The sequence below is a fragment of the Pyricularia grisea genome (assembly GCF_004355905.1).
Source record: "Pyricularia grisea strain NI907 chromosome Unknown Pyricularia_grisea_NI907_Scaffold_2, whole genome shotgun sequence".
Taxonomy (NCBI): Eukaryota; Fungi; Ascomycota; class Sordariomycetes; order Magnaporthales; family Pyriculariaceae; genus Pyricularia; species Pyricularia grisea.
The window spans coordinates 946,036-965,013 of NW_022156717.1; the positions used below are offsets into that span (position 1 = coordinate 946,036).

Here is an 18,978-nt window from a genome sequence, read left to right on the forward strand (position 1 = left end):
CGCCCGTTCAAAGCCATTGATTCGGTTGAGTCTAATGTGATAAACCTCCGTACCCGAAAGTTTGTTTCACATGCTAGAGATGACACGACTCAAACTTGCCTAGTTTGGATAACAGCCGTCTGTGTATACGAATACATAAACGTTGCCACCCCTTCCACTTTGCAAGATAACACTTACGACATAAAGTTGATGTTGCCATGGCTTGCACCTGGCTTACACAGCTTACAACCAGCATACTCCGTATAACAGAGGAGCCCGCCCCAATGATCGCCTTGATCGTTGCTCGGTCTGGTTGCGTATACCACGCAGCAGGCGCTTAGACTGCCATCATTCTGCAGGACAATATCCGATGTTTATAGTCTAACCTCGGCTGACACTAGCAAGGAACGCGTATATGGCGCATCCGCACGTTAAAAAAAAAAGTGGCCCGGTCGTAGATCAGGTAGATCTAATGCCGGTCGAATTGGGGAAACAAAAAAGACAAAAAAGCCCTGACGGGGGAAACTTCCGTCAAGCTTCCCCTGACACCGGTTCATGTTTCGTCCTTTTTTGCCCCAATCTCATCCCAAGTTGGATCTGGGGGACACGATCTCTTTTGAGCGTTTCCCAATTTGGGAATGTTTCCTCCTTCCTCTCCCCTGGTCTTAGCTTCCCAAGCTAGCAAGATCCATTGACAATTCGTTTCGAACTGCTCCCCCCCAACCAACCATGGATCTAGGTTGCTTCTGACAAGTAACGTGTCTTTTCTGGCTACTGATCTGCCCTGTCTCTTTTTTTTTCTGCGAAAACCATTTTCGTGTTTGCTTTGTTTCTTTTTTGGTGCAGTTGTAGATGTGCCAGGTTTTTGCCGGTACCCTTGACGGATCCAGTCCGTATTGTTTGTGGCTTTTTGATGCAGCCAGGGGCTGCCGTTAGCCTCGTCGATCAATAGATCCACTTCTTGAAGATACCTCGAACAGCTTGGATATTCTAGACGAGGAGGAGGGCATTTTACGAATCTTCTGAGCGAATAATCAGTGTCTGGCGACCTCGAGGCAAACTGCACAAAACATCGCCAAAATGACAGCCGCGACACCCGTGGCAGATGGGGGGAAGAAGAGCTGGCTCAGCACGAAACACCTTTTGGCCATACACAACTTCAAGGTTAGTACTAGCGTAGGGGACGAAGGATTATCATCAGCTAACAAGTCTTACAGAGAATCTTGACCTACGGCACACAATGGGACAAGATAGTGTTGGGAGTTTCCACAGTATCGTCAGTGGCAACTGGCCTGACGATACCGTTGATGGTGGTCGTTTTTGCCAGGCTCATTGGCATATTTACCGACTTTTATCGCCAGGGGTCGACTCTGACTGGCAACCAGTTCAGTAAAGAGGTTAACGAATGCGTATACCAAATCATATACCTCTTTGTGGCCAGGATTATATTTTCCTACATTTCCAATGTAAGACATCTCCCTTCCATCTCGAGTATGCAATGGCTAACAACAACAACGACAGCTTGGCTTCCGCATGTTCTCTCTACGGATCTCTTCCACCATCCGCACAGTCTATCTCCGTTCTCTCTTCTCCCTCCCCATCTCCGTCATCGATGCCATCCCAGCTGGACAAACAGCCGCCATCGTCACTGTCACGGCGGGTTTGCTGCAGGTCGGCATATCCGAAAAGCTGGGCGGTGGTATAGCCAGTCTGGCCAGTGTCGCTTCTAGTGTCGTCGTTGCGCTCGTATTTAACTGGCTGCTGACTCTTGTAACGATTGCTGGCTTGGCCTTTATTGCCATTGTCTATGTCATCTTCACGCCTTTGGTCGGTAAAAAGGCCCTCGAGGTTCACGAGGCCGATGTCAAAGCATCCAGCGTCGCCACTGAAGCCTTTACCTCAGTCCGCATGCTAGCGGCTTGTGGTGCAGAGAACAAGGTCGCGCGCCGTTATGCTGTTCACGTGGACGAGTCGTATAAAAAGGGGCTGCGGATGGCATGGCTGGTGGGTGTCCAGCAGATGTTTGGTAAGTTCTCGTCGCCTGACGATCATCAAGATGTAAACTGACCCCTGACCCCCGATAGTCTTCTTTGGCGTCTACGCGACCTTTGCTCTAGCCTTTTATTTCGCCTTTCGCATGTACAACACCACCGTCACCACGACTCCTGAGGATCTGATAGTGTATGTATACCCGCCCTGATCAACAGTCACCAAAGCTAACCCAAACAGTGTCCTCCTCTGCGTCATGATGATGGCAACGTCCATCGGCCAGATCACAGCCCCTCTGGCCGCTGCACAACAGGCAGCTGAGGCTTGTGGCATCTTCCATACCATCATTGACTTTCCAAAGCCCGTCTACGGATCTGCCAGAGGCGAGCATGAAGTCCGTGCGGACGGCGACATTGTGCTGATGAATGTCAACTTTGCCTATCCTACCCGCCCAGATGTCAAGGTGCTTGACAATCTATCCCTGGTTTTCCCCGCTGGCAAGGTAACTGCAATCGTGGGTCCATCAGGCTCGGGCAAATCGACAATTGTCGGCATTCTGGAACGTTGGTACGAGTTCAACGGTGATCCGGTCACGAACCCACTGGTAAGACCCAACAAACCCTCTAAGCCCCATTCCCAAAACTAACAGGAGGCAGGTTCTTTATCTTCGCAACGGGTTTGTATCCGTGGGCGGACGCCTCCTCACCGAAATCGATGTCAAATGGTGGCGTAATCAGATAGGCCTGGTACAACAGGATAATGTGCTGTTCAACACGACAATCTACAAGAACGTCGAGCACGGCCTGATCGGCACCATATGGGAGCATGAAAGCGACGAGAAAAAGGCCATGCTGATTGAGACCGCATGTCGGGATGCTTTTGCTGACGAGTTTATCAACCGTCTTCCAGACGTAAGTAAATTCCACGCCTCCATGTTGGTCTACTTACTGACACGCACGCATAGCGTTATCAAACAACCGTGGGAGAGTCAGGAATCAAACTCAGCGGAGGTCAACGCCAACGTCTCGCCATCGCGCGCGCCATAGTCAAGCAGCCAAAAATCCTCATCCTCGACGAAGCAACCTCTGCCATCGACGTACGCAGTGAGCAAATCGTACAAGCCGCACTGGAGCGAGCCAGCCGCGGACGAACCACCGTCGTTATCGCTCACCGTCTCGGCACCGTCAAAAAGGCCGACAAGATCATCGTGCTGAGCAAAGGCCAGGTGGTGCAGGAGGGCACGCACGACGAGCTGAGGAGGCAGAGGGGTAGTGCGTATTACCTGCTAGCCAACGCGCAAAGCCTCAACGTCCGTCGGCGCTCGAACAGGATGAGCGTCAACCAAACTCCGGACGAAGAGGATGACAGCGGTTATTTTAGGACGAATTCACTCCTTGATGGCGACTCTGACCACACGACCCGCTCTTCGGACTACGGATCGGATGAAGACGACGACATCACCATAGAGAGGCCTCGTGCGCGTGCTCGTGATGATGTGGGCGAGGAAATGTCCACCAGCACCATCCACGCCGCGACCCCCGCATCGCAATTTCCAGCCGACGACGCCGCAAAGGTGCAGGTGGTTGAGATTCAAGATCACTGGCTTGGTGGTTTTGCCGAACTGTTGGCGGAGCAGGGTTCGCGATGGAAGTTGTATTTTGTGATCATTATTGGAGCTGTTGGAGCAGGTGGTATGTTGAACTTTTGATCCAATATTCTCTGTGACGGCCAACTAACAAATCATACAGCAAGCACGCCGGTGCAAGCATACCTCTTCGCAACGCTCCTCAACCTCTTTTCCTTCAGAGGTGCGCAGGTCAACCAGCTCGCCAACTTCTTCTGCTTGATGTTTGTGGTGCTCGCGGCGGGAGTTGGCATCAGCCATTTGTTCCTAGGATGGTCGACGACACGGTTGGGCTTTGGCTTGACCCGATTCTACCGAAAGGAGTACTTTAAAAACATGATCAGCCGACCGGCATCTTTCTTCGACGAGGAGGACCATACCGTGGGCTCTTTGACGGCAAGGTTGGCCACAGACCCAACGCAGCTGCAGCAGCTCCTCGGTGTCAACATGGCCTTTGTGCTCGTGTCCATTTTCAATGTCATCGGGTGCTGTATTGTCGGGTTCGTATTTGGGTGGAAATTGACCATCGTGTCCTTGGCTTCTACCATGCCAATCATCGTGGTGGCCATGGCTTATCGCGTTCGGCATGAGGTCCGCCTCGAGGCTGAAGCAAGCAAGGTTTTCGCCGAGGGCGCTCGATTCGCATCAGAAAGCATCGCCGCAATCCGGACAGTGTCCAGCTTGACCATGGAGGACGGCGTTGGAACCAGATACGAGGAGCTGCTCAACAAACACGTCCGTCAGGCTTTCGGCAAGGCCAAGTGGTCATTGTTATTATTTTCCTTCAGTGACAGCATTTCCTTTCTCTGCATGGCTTTCGTTTTGTGGTAAGTGTCTAGTCCTGCACTGGGTCCTCGTGACAACTCTTGCTGACTTTTGCAGGTACGGTGGTCGACTGCTGGCCAGTCGAGAGTACAGCCCGTTCCAATATGGTTAGTGAAGTTCTATCAGCCTTTTTTTGTCATGTGCTTTTTGCTAACAATACGACAGTGATTGTGTATATTGCCGTGGTTCAGGTGAGAAATCCATCGCATCATGTGACGTGAGCAGGTTGTACTAACTTCACCAGGGTGCCATGAGTGCCGGACAATGGTTGAGCTTCGGTCCTAGTAAGTAACTTGAACCACACTCCATGGTACGCATTTGCTAACCCCAACAGATATCGCACATGCTACCGCCGCGGCCGATCGAGTTCTAGACATGCGAGAACCTGATGACGAACTGGACCGCGGCTTGCCTTTAATCGACCCCAACGAAGACGACCTTCTGGAAGAAAAGGAAGGAGCCGAAGTGGAGCTGCGCGACGTATGGTTCAGCTACCCGACTCGACCGGGAACAATTCTCAAAGGCCTGGACATCAAGGTTGAACGGGGACAGTTTGCTGCAGTCGTGGGCCCATCCGGTTCAGGAAAAACAACAGTCATCTCGCTGTTGGAGCGCTTCTACGGCGCCGATTCGGGTCAGGTCCTGTACAACGGCCACGATGTGCTGGATCTGGAACCTTCAGCGTACCGGTCCAACGTGTCTCTCGTGGCACAGGAGCCACATCTGCTCAGTGGATCGATGCGAGACAATATCCTGCTCGGCATTGAAGACGAGTCGACTGTGGTTCAAGCTGACATCTACGCCGCGTGTCAAGAGGCAGGACTGCACGACTTCATTTCCTCTCTACCCGAAGGATACTCTACCGAGGTCGGAGCAAGAGGTATTGCTCTTTCTGGAGGGCAGAAGCAACGTCTATCGATTGCTCGTGCTTTGATCCGTCGTCCGACTTTGTTGCTGCTTGATGAGGCCACCAGCGCCTTGGACAGCGAGACGGAGAGGGCGGTTCAGGAGACGTTTGAAGCCACCAAGGGCAGCAGAACAATGATTGTTGTCGCCCACCGCTTGGCAACTGTCAAAAACGCAGATGTCATTTTCGTCATGGCAGACGGAAAGGTCATTGAGCAGGGTAATCATGTATCCTTGTTGGAAAGTAGAGGAGTCTATTATGAAATGGTAAGTGTTTGCCGTGCTTGTCCAACTCTAGGTCGATGCTAATCTATCGGGTGCAACAGTGTCAATCTCAGGCATTGGACAGGTGATGCACATCGGCTGCCGGTGTTTGCTCTTGCGTTGTCTGTGTTGGGTATTGAGCATTTTAGGCGTTCATTTCAGCGGTCCTTCATACTAGGTCCTGCATCCTTTGTTAATAAAGAAATTTTGGCTTGTTTAGAATTATACTACTGCAAGCTTCATGTGAGCCCCTTTGTGCCGCTTATCAAGCTCGGCCACGCCATTATCTGCAATGTCGTCACACATGGTGATTCGCTTAAACTTTGTTGTCAACGACCAGCCCTAGCGGTAGCATTAAACTTGTGAGTAACCCTCCACTGCAGGATAAATTGGACAAATTGGTCCAGGCGAAACAGAAAGAACTGCTGAGCCTGCATCTTCCATCGACCTCGTTCCTGCAGTCCATGTTACAGAAGGAACGACAGTGTTGTCGTAGAGTTCCTTGATCAGAAATGTCTCAGCTCGATATTCCCAGCCCTGCTGTCACTGACGAAGCCGACAGTCATGACGAGTCTTCTCCAGACACTGACCATCACAGCCAGCACTCCTCTGCAGGTGAGGAGCCGTGCCCACATACGCCCAACTTTACAGAGCCGATTCCCTTACAGACGCAAACCGACATGGGAATCGTACACCTGCCCGAGCCGAATGGCCTGAAGATTCTTGTAGCACCTGCAGCATACAAAGGTTGCCTCCAACCCGACACGGCCGCCGATTGCATCAGTGCTGGTATTCTTTCAGTCGTACCCGACGCCCGCATCCGTAAGCTTCCTTTGATTGATGGTGGCGAGGGCTTCACCCGTGGCATCGTCACCGCCACTGGTGGTAGCATCCATCAAGTTATGGTTTCCGGTCCACTCAACGAGCCTGTTCAAGCCTTCTTTGGTATGATTGGTCATTCTGATCTGCACACAAACCCCATCGAGCGAGAGAGGACTGCCATTATCGAAATGTCAGCCGCTGCAGGCCTCAGTCTGGTACCGGCGGATCTTCGCAACCCGTGCGTGACAACAACATACGGAGTCGGCAAACTCGTCCTGGCCGCAATGGAATCCGGTGCACAGCGTATTATCATCGGCTGTGGAGACTCAGCCACCTGTGACGGTGGTGCCGGTATGCTGCAGGCCCTGGGCGCAGTGCTGTTGGATGAAAATGGTCGATCGTTGCCCATAGCCAAGGGCGGAGAGTCCATCTTGCGACTTCACCGGGTAGATATCGCCAATCTCGACGCCCGTATCGCCAACGGCTCCGTTCAGATCGAAGCTGCGGTCAACTGGAAGAATGTACTCACTGGTCCCAAGGGCCAGGCCCGCATCTATAGCGAGCAAAAGGGGGCAACTCCAGACCAGATCGAGTTGCTTTCAAGCGCCATGGACGCGCTGGCCTTTGCAGCTGCCGGAAGTCTACACAGCACCCCCGAAATTGTGGGCAAGATACCAGGCTCTGGCGCTTCCGGCGGCATGGGAACGGCATTGCTGTTGATGGGTGGTAGGCTTCGGGCCCGGTGCGATGTAATGGACGAATTCCTCCCGCCACTCGATACCCTTTTTGACGACACTACCGACAGTTTCGACCTAGTCATCACCGCCGAGGGTGGACTAGACTATCAAACCCCAAGAGGCAAGATGCCAGCAGAGGTGGCTCGACGCGCAAGCAGTCGCAATATCCCAGTTGTGGCCATTGCGGGTACCATTGGTACCGGTGCGGCTGACAATCTGTCGGTCGGCATCAAGGCGTATGCTTGCATGTTACAGGGGCCTTCGACATTGGCCGAGGCCATGGTGCCAGCGAGGGCAAGACAGTTACTAGAGGAGAGTGCGGCCAGTGTCATGCGGACGGTACTTGTTGGTATGCAGATGGCAGAGACAAAATCGGCCAGAGAATCCATCCAAAACAAACACCTAATGGATGTGACAGGCCTCGGTGTCGTTCGTTATCTTTGAATGTGTATCAGGTCTAGAAAAGTTTATTAGTTGTCATTGGTAATCTTCTAGCAACGACTATACGAGATGGTTGTAACTCCTTCATACGTGGTATTCAGGTTTAGGGTAGTTCATACCTTGACAGCCATCAGCCATCATACATTCCTCACCACCTCAGTCGGCCGACTCGTAACCCATCCCTCGGCGCCACCAACTTCCAAGGCCCCGCCTTTCCATCTCCTTGGCAAACTCAGAAACAGCGCCAACTTCTTGGAAACCAGCTTGGGCAAGCTCTTCAGTCATTGCAGGAGCTGGTTTGAAGACGCAACGAAAGTCCTTGTAGCGGAGAGCCTGTACCGCCTCCACCCACTCCCGAACAGACGCTTCTTCAACAGCTTCGGCGTACATGATGCCTGGAGCACCTCCACTTCGGATTAGTACATGATGAACAGAATTTTCAGCTGCTGCTTTCCGAAGACGCTGAATTTTTTTGCGTGAAGTGATGTGGTGGGTGCGGATCAGGGCGTTGAAAAGTCTTTGCGTCATACTGATGCTTGTATGGAAGCTGGCAGGAAGCTATACCACAAGACCAGTGCATGCAAAACGCAGTGCCCCTAGCATTACAGCACAGCAGTACCGCTCAGTCTAGACCTCCATTCGTGATTCGAGTCACGTGCTTGGGGTGGATACAGTTCAAGTACCGATCGGTAAATACCCTGACTTAATCACGTGGATGTCGATCCCACATGGCGGTTTCATGTCTTATTATGCCTAAGGCACGGATACTCCATACCTACCTAGGCTAGGTACTTACCCAGTAAATCCACTTCCGATGTCAAACTCCTCGCGACTCGACATTTGCGACAACTCTTTACTTCTTTACAACTCACCTCCGCGCACGAGTATCCCGTCCCGTCCCGTTTCGATTCAAGACTCCGTACAAGCGCAGCAAATGATGCAAGGTCCCAACTGCCTACAGCTTATTCCAAAAATGAACTTTAGACATACTTTCTTGGCACTTAAAAAGGAGATGAGCGGGGCGCCGAGCCCTGCCAAGACTGATTTACGGCCACACAGCCCCCGATGCCCAGCCGTCTCGTTCGCTTGAAGTGTTCTTTTGCTGATGAGCAAAAATGCCAGACTGCCAAGCCGTATGGCATTGGCGCCGCTGCGTCCCCGCGTCATTCCTTCTTGTGGCTTTCTTTGTGCCCCTGGAATCCTGTTTTCCTTGTCCATTTGTTCTGTAGTCGCTTCCTAAACTGTCTGTCTGCTCACTCTCTCGCAGGCGCTTAGATTTTATCACAACTCTTCTTTGTCCGACCGACTTCTAGATATTTTTTATCTAGAGGCCCATTTCAATCGTTTGCTTGCTTTTATTGATCGATCTAATCTTAAGTTTCGAAAACGAATCCCGACGCTGCGTTTGCCAGCTGTCATCCGATAATCTCTCTCGCGTCAGAACATCCAAATCAACCTCCGTCATGTTTGGCGACTCGTTCAAGTCGCGGACTGTTGCGGCATTGCTGCTCGCTGCGACCAGCATTCAAACGGTTGCAGGACAGGCCAACTACAAAATTGACACAGCGGGTAGGTTTTCCAGTCGCATTCTCAGCCTTCAACAGCTAAGGCTGACGTATTACAGAAAACATCAAGAAAGCCTCTGCCGATTTGGCCGCCTCGGTCATCAAGCGATACGAAGATGGTCAAAAAGTCCCTGGAGTCGAGCCCGGTATCCTCCCCGGACCTCCTACCGAAAACAAGGGACCTTACTACTGGTGGCAGGCTGGTGCCATGTGGGCTGCATTTATCGATTACTGGCATCTGACGGGCGACAGCCAATATAATGACCTGGTGACCAAGAGCATTATCCGACAATGCGGCGAGGACAAGGACTTTGAACCCTTTGCTCATCGTGCATCACTCGGAAACGATGATCAAGCCTTCTGGGGAATGACGGTCCTTACGGCCATCGAGAGGAACTTTCCCGACTCTTCCGACTCCAAAGACCCCGGCTGGCTGGCCCTAGCCCAAGCTGTCTTTACTAGACAGTCGATGCCTGAGAGACACGACAAGAAGTGGTGTGGTGGAGGCATGAGGTGGCAGGTTCCAGTCACTAACCTGGGCTATGATTATAAGAACAGTAAGTACATGTTTGCCATGTTTGACCTGGTTCCAGTTCCTAATGACACTAACAACTCGTAGCTATTGCGAACGGCGCATACTTCAACATGGGTGCCCGCCTCACCCGTTACACTGGCAACGACACTTACGCCGAGCGTGCAGAGGAGATTTACGACTGGCTAAAGGATACTGTCAAGTACATTGACCCCGAGAACTGGAAGGTTTACGATGGTGGTCACACGGGAGAGAAGCGGAAAGCCGATGAACCGATTCACAACTGCACCGATGTCAACAAACAACAATTCTCGTACAATGTTGCCATTCTTGCACAGGGAGCCGCAACCATGTGGAACTATGTAAGTTCTGCATGCTCCTAGACCCTTGACTGGCCGCCACTGAAGCCCATACTAACCTAAAATTTAACCTTATTTAGACCATGTCCAAGGATGCCAACAGCCCCAAGGTCGCCAAGTGGAGGGAGGCTACTGAAAAGTTGGTAGAGAGCTGCCTCAACGACTTTTTCAGCAAGGGCGCAGCTTACGAGATTGCTTGCGAGGAAGGCCGTACTTGCAGTGTCGATATGTTCACTTTCAAGGGCTTCATCCATCGCTGGCTCCCTGTCGTTACTCAATTGGCCCCATTTACCCGCGACACTCTGCTACCGGTTCTCCGCAAGTCGGCTGAAAAGGCCATCTCCACTTGCAAGGGTGGCGCGACAGGCAAGGACTGTGGTTTCTACTGGGTTGAAGGCCTGTATGTCGACCCTGCCACCCACTCGCCTCTTTCAACCAACGGCACACCTGAACAGCTCAACGCTATGTCGGCCGTCATGAGTCTCATGCACGACGTTGCGGCCGTTCCGGGCCCTGTGACTGCTTCGGACGGTGGTGAGAGTCGAGGTGATCCCACGGCCGGTCTAAAGCACACCCCCATGACTCGATACAAGGACATCACGGGGGCCGATCGTGCAGGTGCGGGTATCTTGACCACATTGGTTATTGGTTCCGCTGTTGGAACTTTTGGCTGGATGAACTGGGATTAGTTGATTTCCTTTATCTGTTGCGTTTACAAGAAAGTTTCTAGACACAGATTTGTTAATAGTTGCGTGAGAACTAGAGTTTTTTGCACGACTAAAATGATTTAGTGCTAATATCAATTCACAGGCTGATTTGAGTGAATTGGTTATGGAAGTGAAGTTGCTTTGGGCTCCATACAAGTAGTGATTTCAAGGGACATGCAAACTTCACATCAAGAACAGAATTTTTCAGATAATGAACAGAATTAAGCTGGCCCGGCTAACATCTAATTCTAGGTCCAGTGGTCATCAAGCCATGTACTCGTCTCCAAGAAGGGTATAAAGGAGAGAAAAAAACAAAAGAACATAAAAAGGGGGAAAAAGTAAAAAAAAAAAAGAAGAAAAAAAAAAGAAAATATGCAACAACGTCCATCATCAAATTCTTCCATCATCAAAACTCTTCGATCAAAATTCCTCCAGTCTACCTCAACCCAACTCAACCATCACAATTACTGACGGGGCATGTAGCGGGGGATGGGTCCATCAGCCTGCCTCTCGCCAACCTTGCGGGCCTTGAGACCCTTGGCAGCCCAGTAGCTGTCAAGCGCATCGCTCACCTCATCGACCTTGCTGTAGGCATCAGTGTCAGCCAGGAAGGCAACAGCAGCCTCGATGCTCTCATCGCTAAAGGCACCAGTGCGACCCGTGAAGTCGGTAGCACCAAATGCCTTGGCACGCCAGCGCTGCTCCATGGGGTCGATGAAGTGAGTCTTCTCGTCGTAGCCAAAGTCGGGCAGGGCAGTCACGTTGAAGGCGGCCATCATGTCGTGGTCCTCGTGGATCAGGTTGTGGCAGTGGAACATGTAGACGCCGTCCCAGGGGGCGTAGTGAGCCTCGACGAGCACCTTTTCGTTCTTGCCCAGCCAGACGACGTCCTTGAGACCGGCGGCCTCGTAGGGCAGGACGGAGCGGTCGCCGTCGCGCTCCAGAACCCTAAAGTCGACAAGGTGGATGTGGATGGGGTGGGACCAGCCGCCGGACGAGTTCTCGAGCTCCCAGATCTCGACGGTTCCGCGGGGGACGTTGGCGAGCATGCGGTTGTTGACGTCGGCAAAGGTGATGCCGTTGATGCGCCACTCGGACTTTTGGCGGTGGAAGCGGAAGAAGTGGCTGATGGCGTTGTTGGCGACGGGCTTGGGGAAAGGGACGGTGCGCAGGGCCGAGGGGACCACGCTGGTGTCGGGGGCGGTGGTCTTGTCGGCGACGATGAAGCGCATGACCTTGTCCGTGTTGGCGTAGTCCTTGTCGACGCCGGGGCCGCCGGCGTTGGGCAGGTTCAGGAGGTCGATGGCCTGGCCGGCGTACTGGGAAAAGTCAAAGACGATCTCGTAGCGCTCGGCGTTGGCGACGTAGATGTTGGAGACCTGCTGGGGGGTCTCGAGGAGACCGGCGTCGGACGCGATGACCTGGAAGGGGATCTTGGCGCTGCTGGAGCCGACGGGGGCAAAGTACAGGGCGAAGGCGCGCGAGACGGCGGCGTCGAGGAAGCGGAAGCGGTACTTGCGCGGCTCGACGTTCAGGAAGGGCCAGGGCTGGCCGTTGACGTGGATCACGTCTCCCCAGAAGCTGTCCTCCTCACCATCGGTGGAGACCAGGTCGCCGTTTGACTGGTAAGACTTGGCCGTCAGGACCAGGGGGATGTCGTACTGGCCGTAGCCCGAGGGGAGGTTGAGAGAATCCTCCGCCGGGTCGGTGATGATGTAGGCACCGGCCTGTCCCATGTAGGCGTTCTCAGCCGTTATGTGGATGGCGTGGTCGTGATACCAGAGCATGCGGGCGGACTGCTGGTTGGGGTAGTAGTAGTCCTTGTACTCGCCGGGGTTGGTAACATCCTCTGGTGATTGTTAGTGAAGTTTCTATGAGCAAGAGCATTGGGAATGAACTTACCAGCCCAACCATCAAAGGGGGCACGGGAGTAGGAACCGTGAAGGTGGACCGAGTTGGGTTTGGCAGCGTTGTTGACAAATCGAACAACAGTCTCGGTGCCACGGGGAACGATGATGGTGGGTCCAGGAGATACACCGTCGTAACCAACAAGGTTAGCAGCCCCAAGGGATTCATAGACCTGTTGCTTGAAGGGCTTGATGTCGATCTCATAGTACCAGATGTCGCCGCCGCTGATCTGGTTCTTGAACTTCTTGAGAGGCTCCTTGAGAGGAGGGATGGGGAGAGCAGTCTTGAAGATCAAGGGGAACTCGGGGCTCTCCCAGTCCTTGGCCGGGCTGGTGATGTCGTTAGGGTCATCCTCAACAATCTGCGAAAGGGCGATTCTCTCGGCCTCTGGCATGTCGAGGACATAGTCGGGGAAGGTGGTGGAGTTCTCGGCCACGACTGGCGACAGGAGCATAGTGAGGCCGGCGTAAAGCGCGGCGAAACCAACGGAGGAACGCATGATGGTCGAGTAAGGACAGACAGACAGGCAGGCAGGCAAGAAGAGTCAACGAGAGACTGGGATGAACTCCGATGATCTGGTGATCTGATGAGCTGATGATGGATGGGAGTGATGAGGAGCGCCTGAATGGAAGATCCAAGTCGATGGTATGGGGAGCAAAACGCTTCCTTTTATATCCAAGTCCTCGGGATATTCTTCATGTTTGACATGTCCCAATACCACACTAGTCCAAAGACATCATCACGTCAAGAGTCACGATAATTACCCATGTGGTTCGACATGGAAGACATACCCGATCTGGACATGGAATGTTTTCTCGGTTAACACATGACATCCTGCCCCATCTGAGGTGAGGCCGTTCACCTGAGACGAACGGAGCCGGCTGTCAGCTGTTGATGGGGCCGCATGAGCGCGACAGGCGCCGTGATACGACCATCTTTGAGGGATTAACAGTCGGATACGATGCCTAAGCTTCCTAAGCTACCTCCTCAGAGCAAACCCTCAGCTGAACTTGTGTATATCTGACCCACCAATCCCTGCATGCCAATAGTTTGTCAAAAGGGACTCAAGGGTCTAGCCAGCCACAGTTGTGGTGTGGCATCTCCACCACATCCGATAGGTAGTTGGAGCCGCGAGCGACGGCACGGACGACGTCTGGTTCAGAATTGGCTTTACGTTCCGGAATAAGTTGGCGAGCAATTCGTTTACGAGTCGACATTGCTACGTTGGGTGGCAGCAGGGTCGTTGAAAGAAGTGCCAAGTCGTTGGGTGGCGACGGATAAGATTTGAGCCGCTGCAGGCGTTAAGCTAACAGAAGTTTGACTCAGCGTTTCTGCAAAGATGCCAAGAATGTCATGTTTCTGTAGCTTCGTTTTCGAGGTCATGTTTGACTCGTGAGCTCAGTATAAGGTTATGCTTAGTGGATAGAGACTCTCGCAGGGTTGTCCAAGTACTTTGGGTCCGTGAGCTATTGTGTTGAGTTGAGTGACAGACAGGCAAGCAACTCTTGGCTATTGATGGATACCGCTGTCAAGTACAACATCTGGGCTCTAATACAAACGGGATATAGCCAGTACGCTGTGTGACTACTAGTTCTAGCATACCAAGCCCGGAAATGAGACAGGATTCGAGAGACTTGTTTACCAGGTAGCTAAACTTGCAGCTTGGCATCGCACAGTCGGATCCAGAAGAATTCATCGATTTCCATATTCGGATATGAGCGATAATAGGAGGAATAATAAGTCTAGACCCAGTCGATAAAGACGAGCAATAATAGACGATGTTTGCCAAGTTGGAATAAAGACATGGGGACTGGGTAATTTTGGAACCCCTTGCCCCGGATTCCGACAGGACAAAAAAAACCCGCAATAAAAACGTTCCATCCGGACCCGGTTTTGGGGGGGCATGCTTAACGGGCTATATGCCGGTGACCTATCCACGGATAGTGTACTACTGGCATGAACCCAGATGCAACCTGCTAAAGAAAAAGGGGAAAGAAAACTAAAAAGAAAAGTCTAAGAATTGGAACGCGGTTCGCGCGCATTTTCTGTGGAGCCTTAGACTTAGATTTATGTGCTGCGCCATGAAAGTACCTTGAGTACATCGGAGGTAGAAGGATGGCGAGATGCTAAGCTTAATGTCAGCCGCCTCTAGCGTGTTTCAAGGGTATTTGCTTACATAGAAATAGTTTCGTTACTCATGAAAACTCGTGGTAGTGGAGATGTCAACAGATGCTATTGGATGCAGCCTACACTAGATACGATAATTGCGTCTTGGAAGGATTTATTATTGGCTTCTATGGGATATTATTGACAGATGAGTGCAGCTGTCAGCAAAGCTCCATTCTAAATAAAGGAACACCAGACGGTCCGTACCGCACCAATTAGCAGTGTACCAAAAAGTACGTGATGAACAAGTATTGGCCTCATTTTCTAATTTCGGTCATGAAAAAAAAACCCTTTTCTTCCTCGCAATTCATTCCCTTATAAGACAATAAAAAGTTAAAAAAAAAAACAAAAAAAAAAAAGTCCGCATTTACCGCCATTCATAAAAGCCAAGAGTATCCATTCAGGAGAATGAATAACCAATACCGACGTTGCAATTTCTCACCTCACTGATCACAGGCACCACATCCCACACTTGGGCCTTACCCCGGTCGCCAAGAACGTGCCTGACAGGTGTTTGTCCTACAAAGTAGTACTGTAGCACCGTAGAGTACTGCGGCTTTTAGTGAGGCTCTTATTGGCTCCGTCTCAACCTTCCCTACTGGCGTTACATTTGATCCCCCGTGCTTTTTGCGTTGTTTGCCATACGTTTTTCCGATTTGTTTTTTATGGGAAACTTTAGGGGTATGGTATGCCGTATGGGCAAGCAAGGCAAGGTAGTTGATTGGGGTTCCTGATCGCGGCGGGATTGACCGCTGGTGGGGTTGCAGATCAAATGGCGTTTGTCTACAACAACCACTAAACCTGTCATTGTATATGTAGCTTAGCTTGGGTACCTTAGTTTGTAGTTGCTAGAGCCAAAGTGCAAAAGACAGAACCAAGCAACAATTGCACACAACCAAGAAAGCTTACCAAGTAGTAAGCATAAGCTTGGTTCACGGTCCTCCATCGAAAACCGACAAAACTTGCCTGGTGATGAGGCGCAATGCATGCCAAGATGTGAATGGATTTCGCCCGGTACCGTAACGTCTCAATGCCAAGCAGGCAAGACCCGCGCAAGCGCGGTACCCGCCACAAAACACGGTTTGTTGGCGCCAAGCTTTTGCAACGATTCAAGGGAATGTTGAACCGAGTTACTAACATACAGTGTACCAAGAATTGCGGCTCGAATGGATTGTATATTTTTAAGCTTCAAGGTTTGTTTTTTTTTTTTTTTTTTTTTTTTTTTTTTTTTTTTTTTTTTTGTTTTTTTTTTTTTTTTTTTTTTTTTTTTTTTTTTTTTTTTTTTTTTTACCGGGATTCTTGGTCTCAACCCGATTCAGCTGTGCTATTTCTTTACAAACTGAAAATATGATATGCATGCACTTCAGCTGAGAATTGCTCCAAGATTTTGTGAATTTCGCCACTTTACATACTTGATGTGTCGTTACTATAATACTGAATACTCAAATAGAACCCCTTTATTCTCCGAACCACCTGCAATAATACGACCTGCATCGTCATTTCTACAAAATTCCGACAGAATAACAATTAGCGACTTGGCGCATATATTGTTCCATTGCTCACGGTCCCCGTCTCCACCCCCTCGGCTCGAATATGTCTTTACATAACCTTATACTGTATGGCGGGTTCCTGTATTTACCTGTTCACCCTGGTGATCACATATGTCAAATCACAACCCTTTTAATTATTGGCTTGGCTTGGCTCTATATCCATGAGGTAGTATGACAGGAACTATGCGCGATATTCAGGAGATTGGTAATTTCGACCTGCATTTTAGTATGCAGGATCGCATCTACGACAAGACTATGGCCTGTTGTCGATGAAGATAAAAGACCATGCCATCCTCTCCTCTGTGTCCCATATCCTCTTCATCCTCAGACAGCTCCATCATCAAGAGCAGTCGGCCTCTCTTTTGCCATCACTTTCGTTCAACTGATATCTCATCACAGACACACTCTCTCTACCTACCGACAAAATGGGTCTCGCAGCTGTTAGCAGGATTGTTCTGCTCCTTTTCGCCACCGTCCTCTGCGGCGTGTTGGCTCAGGATGCACCCCTTTGGGTCCAAGGTGACTTTGAGGATGCCACCGTCACCGACGACACCTTCAACAGTGGTGGAACCGTCACTGTCAACGGTTGGGAGATGAAGGTTCCCAAGAATCTCCTGGTTCAGTTCCCAGCTGCTTGGGTCCCTTGGAGGGAGTTTGTTGCCATCAAGAACGATTTGGTTGGCTTTGAGACTTTGGTAAGTATTTGAGTTACCACAACGCCGTTAGACATGTTAGCCAACTAACACTCTCGCAGGTCATGGGTAACACGGTCAACGGCGAGCAGCTCGTCGGCCAGATCGTCATCTACCAGTTCTTTGAGAACTTGGCTAGTGGTTACATCGAGAGCGTCAACATGACCGACGGTAGCCTGCAGCTGCGCAACGGTCCCAAGGTTCGCATCAACGACCCCAACGGCGTCTTCTCGGTCGGCTACAGCGGTTTCCCCCAGTTCACCGCCGACGATGTCAACCCCAGCATCACTTCTTTCTCGGGTTTCCCCATGTGCATTCCCCGCAACACCACCGACCCGCTTTGCCCCATGAGCCAGCGTCAATTCACCGGCGCGGGCATCTTTACCGCTCCGGACCCGCTCGTCATGGCACCGCTCCAGGCCGGCGACTTCATCACCTACGCGGGAGTCCGCAAGAACGGCGAGATCCTGGCCTTCAACATTGTCGTCAACAACGTCCAGATCCAGACCACCGGCAACCTCGCCTACGTCCGCGTCGAGCTGGCCCTGCTGGGTATTGACAACCCGTCCCCCAACGCCGAGATCACCCCTACCCGCTTCGTCGGCTTCACTTCCAACAAGGCCGCCACCGTCTCCATCTACGCCATGGACGTCGACCCTTGCACCGGCGAGACCAAGGACCGCATCATCGCCTCGACTGGACTCCGCGGTGGCGGCAACGAGCAGAACAAGTTCGAGTACCGCAACGACGTCCTGGCCCGCTACACCCGCGAGTACCGCGTCACCGTCGAGATCAACGGCATCCAGCAGACCCGCATCACCAAGAACGGTCTCACGGCCGGCACCTACGTCGCCCCCGTCAACGTCTGGGTCCAGGGCGAGCAGGTCGTTCCCGGAACCGCCCCGGTCCCCCACGACTTTTCCGAGATGGGCTGGCTCACCCAGGGAGTGGGCGCCGACGCCGACGGCAACATCTGGGGTCCCATTGAACCCTTCCCCCAGAGCGGAGTCCTCATCGACGTTCCCGTCTGCGCCACGACCTCGTCCGCTCGCGTGGCTAGCAGCAACACCACCGTCTCCGCCAGGGACATGACCACCCGCCGCTCCGCCAAGTTCAAGCGTGAGAGCTACGCCCAGGCTCGCTCCGAGGCCATCGCCGACGCCCAGAACGTTGGCACCGTCGACCCGGGTTTCACGGTCGACCCTGCCGAGCAGGCCCTCATCGACGCCAAGAAGGCCAAGAAGGCGGCCGCCGCCGCTGCAGCTGGCGTCACTCTGGCTTAGGCCAAAAGTCTTGAAGTTGCATGAATGAAAGCAATTATGTTTTTTTTTTTTGGGTTGCACTATTTTTGGAATATGTAACTACTTACCTTTTTGGCCGAAGCATACAAAAGCTTTGTTTGCAGGCTTTTTAATGTTTCCTATGTACAGAACGACGGTCACGATTAAAGACTTGGGCATGACAAATTTAATTAACAAAGTTGCCTGGAGATTTGTGAGATTGAGTGTTTTGTCTCATATCGATATTTTCTTGCCCAACTGACTTGTGACTAACTTTGTGAGAAAGTGCACCTGCTGGACAAACTGTTGAATTGCTGCAAATGTGATGGGCTCCCAAGAAACGCATAATGCCTTGGCCCCAGTTGTCCGACGAGATGTGCTCTAGGTCGTGATCTTCGATCTTGGCGTGCATGTTAGTGATACTTGGTATATGACAAATGCGCCTTTGTTGGTCGTTTGAAGATATCGACTGGCCTGGGCCATTTTATTTGTCATGATAGAGAAACACAAAGTGATGGTGAGACCAGGGAATAAAGGGTTCAGCCTAGATCTATGCTTGCCATAATACCGATATATAGGTAGGAAACTAAATAACTCGCACAAAAAAAAAAAAAAAAAAAAAAAAAAAAAAC

At 51.6% G+C, this 18,978-nt stretch overlaps 7 protein-coding genes across 7 annotated transcripts; 5 read left to right on the plus strand and 2 right to left on the minus strand.

The window, feature by feature from the left end:
* Positions 1-1,059: 1,059 nt before the first annotated feature.
* PgNI_02839 (uncharacterized protein) lies at positions 1,060-5,676 on the plus strand (the record flags this gene model as incomplete). Its single annotated transcript, XM_031122896.1, has 13 exons — positions 1,060-1,143; positions 1,197-1,445; positions 1,501-2,005; positions 2,064-2,160; positions 2,209-2,572; positions 2,625-2,879; positions 2,933-3,659; positions 3,717-4,419; positions 4,475-4,524; positions 4,583-4,608; positions 4,662-4,701; positions 4,752-5,590; positions 5,650-5,676. 13 exons carry the CDS (start codon positions 1,060-1,062, stop codon positions 5,674-5,676), a joined length of 3,966 nt encoding a protein of 1,321 aa, XP_030985721.1.
* Positions 5,677-6,099: 423 nt separating this feature from the next.
* Positions 6,100-7,590, plus strand: PgNI_02840 (uncharacterized protein; the record flags this gene model as incomplete). The annotated part of the gene is made up of 2 exons (XM_031122897.1): positions 6,100-6,148; positions 6,203-7,590. 2 exons carry the CDS (start codon positions 6,100-6,102, stop codon positions 7,588-7,590), a joined length of 1,437 nt encoding a protein of 478 aa, XP_030984209.1.
* Positions 7,591-7,743: 153 nt separating this feature from the next.
* On the minus strand, positions 7,744-8,115 carry PgNI_02841 (uncharacterized protein; the record flags this gene model as incomplete). Its single annotated transcript, XM_031122898.1, has 1 exon — positions 7,744-8,115. The coding sequence occupies one exon, from the start codon at positions 8,113-8,115 to the stop codon at positions 7,744-7,746; it is 372 nt and encodes a 123-aa protein (XP_030984208.1).
* A 306-nt stretch (positions 8,116-8,421) lies between these two features.
* Positions 8,422-10,932, plus strand: PgNI_02842 (uncharacterized protein). Its single transcript, XM_031122899.1, has 4 exons — positions 8,422-9,156; positions 9,212-9,709; positions 9,772-10,046; positions 10,124-10,932. Exons 1-4 carry the CDS (start codon positions 9,051-9,053, stop codon positions 10,730-10,732), a joined length of 1,488 nt encoding a protein of 495 aa, XP_030984211.1. The 5' UTR covers positions 8,422-9,050; the 3' UTR covers positions 10,733-10,932.
* Positions 10,933-11,122: 190 nt separating this feature from the next.
* PgNI_02843 (uncharacterized protein) lies at positions 11,123-12,372 on the plus strand (the record flags this gene model as incomplete). Its single annotated transcript, XM_031122900.1, has 2 exons — positions 11,123-11,132; positions 11,186-12,372. The coding sequence occupies 2 exons, from the start codon at positions 11,123-11,125 to the stop codon at positions 12,370-12,372; spliced, it is 1,197 nt and encodes a 398-aa protein (XP_030984210.1).
* Positions 11,215-13,157, minus strand: PgNI_02844 (uncharacterized protein; the record flags this gene model as incomplete). The annotated part of the gene is made up of 2 exons (XM_031122901.1): positions 11,215-12,599; positions 12,653-13,157. The coding sequence occupies 2 exons, from the start codon at positions 13,155-13,157 to the stop codon at positions 11,215-11,217; spliced, it is 1,890 nt and encodes a 629-aa protein (XP_030984213.1).
* A 3,642-nt stretch (positions 13,158-16,799) lies between these two features.
* PgNI_02845 (uncharacterized protein) lies at positions 16,800-18,349 on the plus strand (the record flags this gene model as incomplete). The annotated part of the gene is made up of 2 exons (XM_031122902.1): positions 16,800-17,069; positions 17,129-18,349. The coding sequence occupies 2 exons, from the start codon at positions 16,800-16,802 to the stop codon at positions 18,347-18,349; spliced, it is 1,491 nt and encodes a 496-aa protein (XP_030984212.1).
* Between the last annotated feature and the right edge of the window lie 629 nt (positions 18,350-18,978).

What these genes read in the sequence shown, in the direction of transcription:
- PgNI_02842 (XM_031122899.1), top strand. Translation starts at nt 9,051, where the DNA reads ATGTTTGGCGACTCGTTCAAGTCGCGGACTGTTGCGGCATTGCTGCTC. An exon ending in GGGCTATGATTATAAGAACA is followed by an intron (nt 9,710 to 9,771) that starts GTAAGTACATGT and finishes AACAACTCGTAG; the next exon opens with CTATTGCGAACGGCGCATAC. An exon ending in CCGCAACCATGTGGAACTAT is followed by an intron (nt 10,047 to 10,123) that starts GTAAGTTCTGCA and finishes AACCTTATTTAG; the next exon opens with ACCATGTCCAAGGATGCCAA.